Source organism: Drosophila teissieri, chromosome 2L (genome assembly GCF_016746235.2).
Source record: "Drosophila teissieri strain GT53w chromosome 2L, Prin_Dtei_1.1, whole genome shotgun sequence".
Lineage (NCBI taxonomy): Eukaryota > Metazoa > Arthropoda > Insecta > Diptera > Drosophilidae > Drosophila > Drosophila teissieri.
The window spans coordinates 25,394,017-25,405,098 of NC_053029.1; the positions used below are offsets into that span (position 1 = coordinate 25,394,017).

General features: G+C 33.3%; 1 protein-coding gene across 1 annotated transcript; it reads left to right on the forward strand.

Moving 5' to 3' along the window:
• Window positions 1-1,044: 1,044 nt before the first annotated feature.
• Window positions 1,045-10,066, forward strand: LOC122612371 (integrator complex subunit 3 homolog). The gene is made up of 11 exons (XM_043785941.1): window positions 1,045-1,243; window positions 1,297-1,907; window positions 6,135-6,768; window positions 6,850-7,039; window positions 7,100-7,302; window positions 8,147-8,956; window positions 9,015-9,172; window positions 9,275-9,419; window positions 9,470-9,595; window positions 9,655-9,837; window positions 9,897-10,066. The coding sequence occupies exons 1-11, from the start codon at window positions 1,139-1,141 to the stop codon at window positions 9,966-9,968; spliced, it is 3,237 nt and encodes a 1,078-aa protein (XP_043641876.1). The 5' UTR covers window positions 1,045-1,138; the 3' UTR covers window positions 9,969-10,066.
• Window positions 10,067-11,082: the final 1,016 nt, after the last annotated feature.

An 11,082-nucleotide genomic window follows, 5' to 3' on the forward strand; every position in this document is an offset into this window, starting at 1 on the left:
AACAATTTGGCCAAGTCACCCTACAATCCATCCAAAACGGTTTGTTTTCGATTTTTTTAAAATACCTTTAACACTTCTAAAAATTAGTTTGATTTGATGTAAAATCTTATTTTTTTATTTAATTTCTACCTAGGTGCCGAAAACATTTTGAAAACGTTTGCACTAAAAAGTCACTCTACCAGTTTTGGGCACGCCAAACCGTCCCAAGCTGTAATGCGCATACATTTAACAAATTTCTAAATATTTTTAATTTTATTATTCTGTTTTCCCCAATTTCTATCGACTAAATTTCTCCTTCGCACTCCCACCAGCTAGGTAACTAATAGTCGGAAACTCCACTATAGCGTCCTTTTTTGGTTGTTAGTAATTTTATAAATGTTTCAAAATTTGTATCATAAGCCAATGTTGGTTTACGCCCAATTAATCTAAAACCTATTAGAAAGAAAGTTAAGACAAGAATATATAACAAAATATCGGGTAGGGAACACATTGTTGGAGGGTTTGGGATATAAAATTATGCAATTTTAGTTTCCAATCACTTACATTTTTCGTTCACCCTTAAGTTGAGATTAGCTACAAACAAAAGCCATCATCAGTTTGTATGATAAACATAACTTAATACCTACCAAAAATCAAAAAACTAACGAACTCACGACCCACGAACTCAAATCGACTCTTACTTGTTTTTTCATGGCTGCTTGTGGAGGATTTTCAGGATTTTAGTTCAAGACGAATTTTTAGCAAGAAACAACACGGAAATCGCGAGCTACCGACTTTTAAATAAACACAAGCCAGTGTAAACGGGCCGCAATAACGTTTTCTTCCCTATTTCAAATATTTTCTTAATTTTTAACGTTGTTATAAAAGAGAAATCTTCTTTTAATATATTTGTTTCTGGCACTGAAAGATATATATAATGGTTATAATGGCAATCAAAGTTTTGTATTTTAAAATCAATTATATTATTGGGATGTACTCTGTGGGATAAAGTTATAACACTAACAATTAATGGTCGGCCTTGAATCGAAGTTATTTTTAGGTATTTTACGCTTTGAATATGTTCCCACGTATAGTAACTTATGTTTGTTAAAAGTATTCGCTTATTAAAGTCGCACATTGTAACCGTAAAAAAAACTTGATGAAATTGCACATTCAGATGGAACAGCAGCAATCAAAAAATATTGTTCACGTCTCAAAGTTGTTCGTTTGCACGGCTGTTGACTGCAAAGATGATATTGAAGAGGTAACAGTGTTTCACTAATTCTCAAAAAAAAAAATACATTTATTTTTTTCTAGAAATTTGAGCGATCATTTGTCACTCTGCAGATGCAAATTTCTGGTCTCAGTGATAAAGAGATGCACGATATGTTATCACAAGCTGTGTGCAAAGACAAACAGCATGAGGAAATATCAATCGGCTTTCTCTACATAATGCTTACCGACCCGTCTATGGCTCCCAAAACATATAGGGACGTTACGCTCGTATCTAGAGACGGAATGAATGGCATTGTCACAAACCTCACGCTTCTGGTCGCTGAGAAATATACTAAGCTCACGGAGGTAGCTCGAAGACAATTAATTTGGTTATTACGGGAATTCGTAAAGCACCAGGTTCTAAGTGTTGAAAATGTTATATGGAACTGTTTGCGGCAGGCTGGCGGAGGAGACGTCTCCACCAGAAATCTTTTTCTTATCGAGAGCCTTTTGGACATATTTATCGAGTTTAGAACGTGGTTAGAAGGCAACCCATTTCTCGTTCAGTCTACAGTTTACAGCTTCGTACGCCTAATAGAAGACCACGCAAATCCTGCTCTGATGTCGCTTCGGCAAAAAGAAGTGAAGTTTACGATATCATTGATCCGAGAGAGATTCCATGATATTATACCACTAGGAAGGGATTTTGTACGGTAAATATTACATTAAATTAATAATCGCTTCAGTACATATTTATGTATTCTTCGAGCTAGTTTAACAGGGGGTTACGTATGTTAAACATAATTGTCTTTAGCGACTCTTGAGTTCAGTAAGGGTTTATGTTCCGGAAATTAAAAAGAAAAAATTATTGTTCTGATTCGGTACCATTTCTATACATATCTTCAAAATTACCAAAAACACCTTGCACTTTTAAATAGGCCGATTTTTTCCAACGACAAAAAAAATTCCTCTAGACTAGGTAAAAACAAGTGGCGATAGAACACTCAAGATATGGTTTAATATTACTTTTGTTACAAAAGTAATGTTTCACGTAACTTTCTAAATTCAATATATAAAAGTTAGGCATTCAACTTGTGGATCAGGAAATATACAAATAGGCGTGCCTTATTAATACATTTTATATAGTTTACCTTTGTTTTCAAAAAATTTAAAATAAGCTTACAAATTTTTCGTGGTCATAATTTGAAAAGCATAGATTTTATTTTGAAATGTCTTTTCAATAATGTAGCACAAGTCTCATTTGCTCAGTTATGGGATGAGGAAATATAGTTATATAGCTGTTTTCCCGCTAAACAAGTTAAAATCTCCAAAAAATATTTATGTTGAGCTTTTTACCAAAATCATAACGTTTAACATGCGCACAGAAAAACAAACAAATCTAACCTTTTTATACCCGTTACTCGTAGAGTAAAGGGGTATACTAGATTCGTTGAAAAGTATGTAACAGGCAGAAGGAAGCGTTTCCGACCAAATAAAGTATATATAGTCTTGATCAGGATCAATAGCCGAGTCGATATGACCATGTCCGTCTGTCCGTCCGTATGAACGCTGAGATCTCAGGAACTACAAAAGCTAGAAAGTTGAGACTAAGCCCACAGACTCCAGAGACATAGACGCAGCGCAAGTTTGTCGATTCATGTTGCCACGCCCACAAACCGCCCAAAACTGCTTCGCCTACACTTTTGAAAAATGTTTTGATATTTTTTTATTTTTGTTAGTCTTGTAAATTTCTATCGATTTGCCAAAAAACTTTTTGCCACGCCCACTCTAACGCCCACAAACCGCCGAAAGCTGCTACGCCCACACTTTTGAAAAATGTTTTGATATTTTTCCATTTTTGTATTAGTCTTGTAAATTTCTATCGATTTGCCAAAAAACTTTCTGCCACGCCAACTCTAACGCCCACAAGCCGCCAAAAACTGTCAGTGCTAAAGACTCTCCTTCGCACGTCCACTAGCTGAGTACCGGGTATCAGATAGTCGGTGGAACTCGACTATAGCGTTCTCTTGTTTATATTAAACTTTCGGCTTTCTTACTCCTACCGCCATATATTTATATATTTCAAAGTCTTGGTATGCAATCCAATCTAGTAAAGATGACTGCCTAATATTGAGCAGCCAAAGCATATTTTAATTTCTTGTTATCTTTTCGCACATTTTTTGACGAGCAAAGCCACAACGTTGACAGCCGTCCACAATGATAGTGTAAGAACGAGGCTTTCAGCTTGTTAAAAGGGAAAAAAGGTTAATGTATTTAAAAATATTGTTCCGAGCCTCACCCAAAAAGCGTCCGTGTTTAGCGTGGTCCTTGCTTACACTATGAATACACTAGCATTTTAGCTTGAAAGTAAACAAAATTATTTTTAGTCAATTGTTCACAGATTTCATATAAAGTTGAAATATATACAGAATACATATTGTAATGTTTTTTAAATGTTATTTTCAAAAGTGAAAATTGTATTTCAACAAATTTTACAAGGATCTTGTAAGTCATATCGCTTCTGACATCATAATTTGTATAAATGATGCCAGCCACAATTTTAGTCTAAAGAGAAGAGGTTTTTTTGTCGTCGATAAACTGAAATCTTTTTGAAATCCGAAAATTAAATTCGTGATTTTCCCAACAAATTTCGTTTTAATTGCTGTAGAAAAGGGTTTAAAAATGATTTGTTTTTAAAATCTTTAGTTCATATAAAAAAAATTGTTTTGCTCTCTTAATATTAATGTTACATGCTGATATTATATACTTTCCCCCTTAAATTTACACATTAAAACTGTGAGTTTCCACAATGGATTTATTATATGAATTTAAAGAAATCGTTGCTCAAGTGGGATCCTCGTAATGTCGGATACGCTTCCTAGACTCTAAGAGTAACTAATATTAAAATTAAATCCATGACGATGGTTGAAAGTAAAAAGTAACATTAAGTGTCCTCCGGTGGTTTACACATAACAACAAGAGAGAACGTTATAGTCGAGTTCCCCGACTATCTGATACCCGTTACACAGCTAGTGAAAGTGCAAAGGAAAAATTTTTGGAAAATCGAGGGAAATATACAAGACTAATAACAAAATGAACAAATATCACATTTCTCAAAAGTGAGCGTGGCAGTTTTGGGCGTTAGGGTGGGCGTTGAAAATAGTTTTTTTTTTGCATATCGATAGAAAGTTACAATACTAAGAAAAAATAAAAAAATATCATTTTTCAAAAGTGAGGGCGTGGCAAACATTATTTTGTCAAATCGATAGAATTTTACAAGTCCATAAAAAACATTTTTTTTTAGAAAATTTAATTTTTTGTTTGCTGTATATTCTACGAAAGCAGCAGACTACCAGCGAGACCTGCCATTATATATAAAATCTTTTCAGTTTCTATATTTGATCTGTTAGGGAGATCGAGAATGAGGAAACTTTTTGATTTTATAAAATTTTATTTTAATATACATTTGACAGGATGACCCAAATAGGTTTCTTCTTCAATCTCTTTTGTAAATTTATATATAAACCTTGGCTTTTACAATCAATAATATTTTTTTCACTGGTCTCTTAAGATAGTTAGCCGCTATCCAAAGATTGTATACGTTGTCTAGAGATTTATTAAGTTGGATAAGATTGATGTCGAATCTTTTCTCAAAAAGCTTAGCTTGATTCATTAGTTATATTTGTGGAATACTCTACAGACAGACTACCTCTGCTGTATTTAACGATATATCCCGGATTCAGTGGATTTTAAGAAGCTTTTAAACGCGATAATGTCTGTGGTGCTTGTGATGAGTTTATATGTCTTTTTCAACATATGGGCTATTGTGCTATAATTGCAAAATGATATAAAATAATATCAAAGCTTTCCAATACATAATCCCACATCCCAGAGTATGCTACGAAGTCGATCCAGTCTGGTATTTTATAGTTATCAGTTGGCAAATATATAGTTCAACAAATTTTAGCGTTGTTTTTTCGTATGCATTTGCATAATTAGGAACATCTCCGATTACTCCACGTTATATATGTTCGGCATTGAAGTGGCCTCCAAAAATAAACTTAGTTACAAAGTCTTAAAAGTAGTTTTTTAAATCGAGATATTTTATTGAGAATTTATGAAAGAAAACCCTAGGTATGCATACAACTGAATGCATGCATGCATTTAATCTGGCCTGCATAAATGGCCAAGATGGTTGGTCAGCTCTTATCGTGTTGTATTCAAGAACTCTAGCAAAGGATTTCTTAGTGAACTGTGGTTTTTCTTCAGAAGCATTTGTTTTCTAAATATTTTATTTACGTATTCCTTGGTTTTACAAGAACTTTATCTTGATAAGTAAATTATTGGTAAGTTCAGTTATATTAAGTTATAGCATATGAAACCTAACTTAAGTTAACTTATATTAAGTTAAATTATATATCTAAGTTTTTATTTTTGGGCTCAATGTCTAAGTAGAATAAATGAAGGGGCTTACTTTTTTAACGGAATCACGTTTGTACTTTTGTTTAATTAAACTGATATCCTAAAAATTTTAAATAAGTAATGGTAGGTAAGATTTAAAAAGTATTTTAGTGATAGTTTTAACGAGTAAGAATACTGGAATTCTTCCATAGATCGAATTGTCACTTCATCATATATATAGAAATGTCATATTGATAGAAATTGATAATTGATACTTATCTTCAAGCTTTATCTACTCCTTTCAGCTTTTATAGTTCTTAAGATCTCGACGTTCATACAGATAAACAGAGGAACATTGCTAGATCGTATGGACTAGTGATATCGATCAAGAATATACATATATACTTATTAGGGTCGGAAACGCTTCCTTCTATACTTTTTACCTAATATAGTATACCCTTTCACTTTACGATTACCGGGTCTAACAAATCAATAAAAACATATAGTTTTTGATTTTTCAAATAAATTTTCTTTTACAGCCTTCTACAAAACGTAGCTCGAATTCCTGAGTTTGAACAACTGTGGCGTGACTTACTTTTCAATCCTAAAATTTTGCATCAAACTTTTAACGGAATTTGGCAATTACTGCATATACGAACAAGTCGGAGGTTTCTGCAATGCCGTTTACTGCCTGAGATGGAAAGAAAAATAAGCTTTTTAGCATCGTCTGTTAAGTTTGGAAATCAGAAGAGATACCAAGATTGGTTTCAGGAAAAATACTTTGCTACACCTGAGTCTCATAGCTTGCGATCTGATCTAATTCGCTTTATCATAAATGTTATCCATCCCACTAACGATATGTTGTGCTCTGATATAATACCGCGATGGGCAATCATAGGCTGGCTCATCTCGTCCTGCACCAATCCAATTGCTTCGGCAAATGCAAAGTTGTCATTATTTTATGATTGGTTATTTTTTGATCCTGCAAAGGATAATATAATGAACATAGAGCCTGGAATTTTAGTTATGTACCACTCTATAAGAAATCATCCATTTGTTAGTAGCACGTTGTTGGATTTCTTATGTCGTATTACAAAAAACTTTTTTGTAAAACATGAAGATAAAATTCGTATCGGTGTTTACAATTCATTAAAATTAATTCTGGAAAAGCAGGTAATATATATGTCTATATAGCCAGTTTTTTATTTAATTTTTATTAAAATTTTTTATTAAATTTTTATTTCTTAAAATCAGGTGATACCAAATCTGCAACCACTCTTTGAGTCACCCAAACTTGACAGAGAACTGCGTAATTTAATAAGGGATAATTTTAGAGAGTTTTTGTCACCGTCTGCTAATCTCGGTCAACTTCTTTACCCTTCCATGCATCCAGCTCAATCTCATATTTTGAAAAAAGAGAGCGACCAAAGAATTTTACATTGTGGTTGGTATAAATGATTTATATTACTATCGAAAAATAATGTGAATAAAAATTTATTGACAGAAAACGTGGACCTTCATGAAACTGGGCTTATCAATATTAGTGGGTCGAACATATCGATGGTTGATGAGGACATAAAGATATCACTCGTGCCAACGGATCTAGAAATTGAAAGTGTTTTTAGCGACGAAACTGCTGAAAATTTGAAAAGAGTTCACAACATTGAAGAGAATACGGATGACGATGACGACCTACCTTTATCTAAGGTTTTAAGTTTTGAAATTTCATTTAAACAAAATTATATAAAAATGTATACCAAATTTGTTTAAAAACAGGTAGAAGAAAGCGGGTTCGGCTCTACTTTTATGTATTCTTGATCAGATCACCGAGTCGATTTGACCTAGTCCGTCCGTATTAACGTCGAGATCGGGAAATATAAAAGATAAAAACATAGGATTAAGCATGATGAATTTAGTGATGGCTACGTTGTGCAAGTTCGATTGCGACCATTCTTGATCAGGATCAATAGCCGAATCGATCTGCCTATGTCCGTCGGTCTGTCTGTCAGAACTATAAAAGCTAGAAAGCATGCAGGTTTCAGAGCCATGTTTGTTGACCTACGTTGCGTCCAAAACTGCCACGTCCATAGTTTTTAAAAATGAATTGATATTTATTTTTATTAGTCTTCTAAATTTCTATCGATTAGCCAGGAATCGTTTAGTCTGGCAAAACGGATCTGATAGTCGGGAAACTCGACTATCGTTTTTTTTTTTTACTTTTTCCAATTTGTTATCTGTCTTGCCCTTTTTCTATCGATCTGGCAAAAACAATATGGACACAACCGCTCTAAATCACAAGAAAACCGCCCGAAATTGTATTGATATGATTTGTTTATATACCAAATAAGTTTTAACTACGCCCACGAACCTTAAAGATCTGTGACTTCCACAGTTTTAAAAATTGTTTTTTTTTTTAAATTTTATTTTTATTGCTGATTTTTATCGATATTTCAAAAAATATGTAAATGCTTCTGCACTCCCACTATATGAGTTATGGGTATCTGATAGTAAAGAAACTCGACTATAGTGTTCTCAATTGAATTTATTACAGGTGAGACTAAAAGAAAAGCCAAGAGTAGAACTAGCAGAAGCAATAGCCGAATCATTCGATGCATTTGTTACGAAGCGTAACTCATACACCTGGGAGGCATTCTTGAAAGATTTTCGACCATTACCAGCCGCTGCCTTTGAAGAGTTTCAGCTGAACTATGTGATATCAAATACTGTTTTAATTTTACGGGAGACTTTGCCTCAACAAAATATATTTTCTGAGAGCAAAACAGAAGAAAAACATTTGGCAAAAAGTATAAGTTATCCCTTGTACGGTTTGTTTCGATTTCTATATGAAAACGATGAGAAAAGCAAAAAACCATTTCAAATCTTGTTGTCAGAGATTTGTGAAGGAATACCTGAAATTGGCTATTTGCTTCTGTACTTTATGAAAATTTATTGTAAGCTTCAAACGCGCAAAAACTCTCAACAATCATATCAGTTTAAAACCACTATTTATCGACAAATTTGCGATGCAGTAGATGAAAAAATCGGCAACTGTCTGTTACGGGATCTTGATCTGCTGGAAAAGGAAAACACAAATATTTTTCTATGGCTCCTTCCTGACATTTATAGAGAATTTAAGTCAATAGCTACAAATAACACTGATCTGTTGCGAATAACACTCCGCTGCATAGACGCAAAAAATGTGCGTGACATATTATATTCGGTCGCACAAGGGAAACTTACAATATTTAAACAAGATGGACTCATTGATTGCATAAGGGAAAGTCTCGATTTTGAGACTTACGAACAGTTTTGTCTTTGGCAAATTGTTCAAGCTCACGATGTACCCTTAAGGTGTATACAGGTATGAGACATAAGTATTGATTAATGCTCTTGACTATTTCACTGGATTCATTGTTTAGGATCTATTGCCAGAATTGGAAGCCGGAAGCCACCCCGAAGCATTAAGCCATTTTTTGTTATTGCTTAAAAATGAAGAACCCACAAATGAAATAATTCGATTAATGCTCAGCAGAGAAACCAAGTCGAAAGGTGATCCATTTGTAACCTCAGCCTTAAGGTAAATAATTGCAGCATATATTTAGTTAATTCTTATCTTTTAATATATGGAGGAAAGCAATGCCTTAAAAACAAAAACTAATCAAATTCAATAATCCAACAGATTCTGGTGCCAACGCTATGAGGAAAAACTGTCTGAAATTATTGCCTCCCTGCTTACATCAAAATACCCCAGTTCATCTCCCAACAAAAGAAAACGACCCCCTAAGGGGATTTCTGTCTCAACTAGCACTCCTTCTGCTGATCAAGTGCGTTTCATAGTTTTAATTTAAACACATTATAAACATATTTTAAACAGGTATTAAATCATCTGGAGCATTATAGAAGAAGTTGCAGACATGGTACTGGAACTGGCCTTTACGTTCATGATATGATGCAAAGAGCACTTCAATCGGCGTACTCTCACAGTAACGATAGCACCAAGGTATGTTTAAACAAATTAGCTTACATAAACTTAATAATTATCTATTACGTTGTCCGCAGAAACAATTTAGTGATTTGTTTGCCCTGGCAGCAGAAGAAGACACCACAGTTGGACGGCGCGGGGGAAGTGGACGTGGACGTAAACAACCAGGGAGTAAAAAAGATGTCAATAACCATGGGACAAGTAAAAAAAATGCGGAAATGGTTAAAACAATATACTCCTCTGATGAAAATTCTAGCGAGGTTGGTTGGTAACATCTCTAACCGCGTACTAAAAAAAATAATTTGTTATACATTTTTAGGAAGATTGGTCAAAATCTAAAATGACGCAAACAGCTAAAAGAAGGAAAAAAGCTAATAATGATTCTGACTGACAATTAGAACTTTATTCACTAATTAGTTACATCGCAGATAAAGAATTAAAAGCGGATTTCGAGTTTTCTCAATAAAAATTAATTCGCTATTTACAATTATTAAACTATTAAGAAATTAATAAGAAAATAAATTATAAAAGTTAGTGTATGTTGAAGATAAATCAATTTTTATAAGTTTTTTTTACAAACCAAGTGTGTTTGAATTTTAATTTAGAATTAGGTGTGTGCTTTGTGTTTGAGATATCTCTTTCTATAATTTGCGCTATAAAATAAATAAATAAAATAAGTACATTTTTTTAAGTTTTCCATCCGTCTCCTACCTTGAATGACAGTTTGGTAAAATAAAAAACTTACAACAGTTTATGAATATAAAAATAATTAAAAGTATTTAATTTTTATGTTTTTAGCAATATATGTATATGTGGGACTGGGTTGGGACTAGCCTTTTAAATAAGTTCACAAAATTTCACTGAGTTATTATTATAAGTTTAATTTATATTGTGTTTAATTTATTGATCATTACTAATTTAGATTGACTATTGTTTAAGGTTTTTTTGCCGAGAGCGTCGTTTGTTTGCACGTCTTCTACTTCATCGTCGTAAATCAATAAGTATTAAAATTACCTTTCATTAAAAAAAAAATTATTAAAATATCTCAACTGGTTCAAGAGTTATGATTTTTGAAACCCTAAAGTTTCTAAGTATGAAAATATCTCAACTGGTTCAAGAGTTATGATTTTTGTAACCCTAAAGTATCTAAGGCGCCACTGTGCTTCGTTATAAGGCATCCATGGTTTTATAAATTCAACGCAAGTGCTCGTCTACCTTTGATTTAACCTTTACAATGCGGAGTCTTTGGATTCAGTTTTAAGCCTGGATTTCTTTTAATAGCTACTATGTCGCCGAGTTTCTACTTTCAGACTGGTTGTTCTCGTTTTGAATCTCGAGAATATACTTAGCTTAGATTCTAAGTTAATCGCGGTCGTCGTTGAAATTTTCAATCATTTAATTCTATAGCATTTAATGAATCCTTGTATCGGACTTAAGCCGCATTTTCGTGTCCCTTAATAGCTCGAATGGTGCAGCTGTGTTGCTTTTAGCAAACGTTGAGTTGA

What these genes read in the sequence shown, in the direction of transcription:
- LOC122612371 (XM_043785941.1), top strand. Translation starts at nt 1,139, where the DNA reads ATGAAATTGCACATTCAGATGGAACAGCAGCAATCAAAAAATATTGTT. An exon ending in AATTAATTCTGGAAAAGCAG is followed by an intron (nt 6,769 to 6,849) that starts GTAATATATATG and finishes TCTTAAAATCAG; the next exon opens with GTGATACCAAATCTGCAACC. An exon ending in TACCCTTAAGGTGTATACAG is followed by an intron (nt 8,957 to 9,014) that starts GTATGAGACATA and finishes TTCATTGTTTAG; the next exon opens with GATCTATTGCCAGAATTGGA.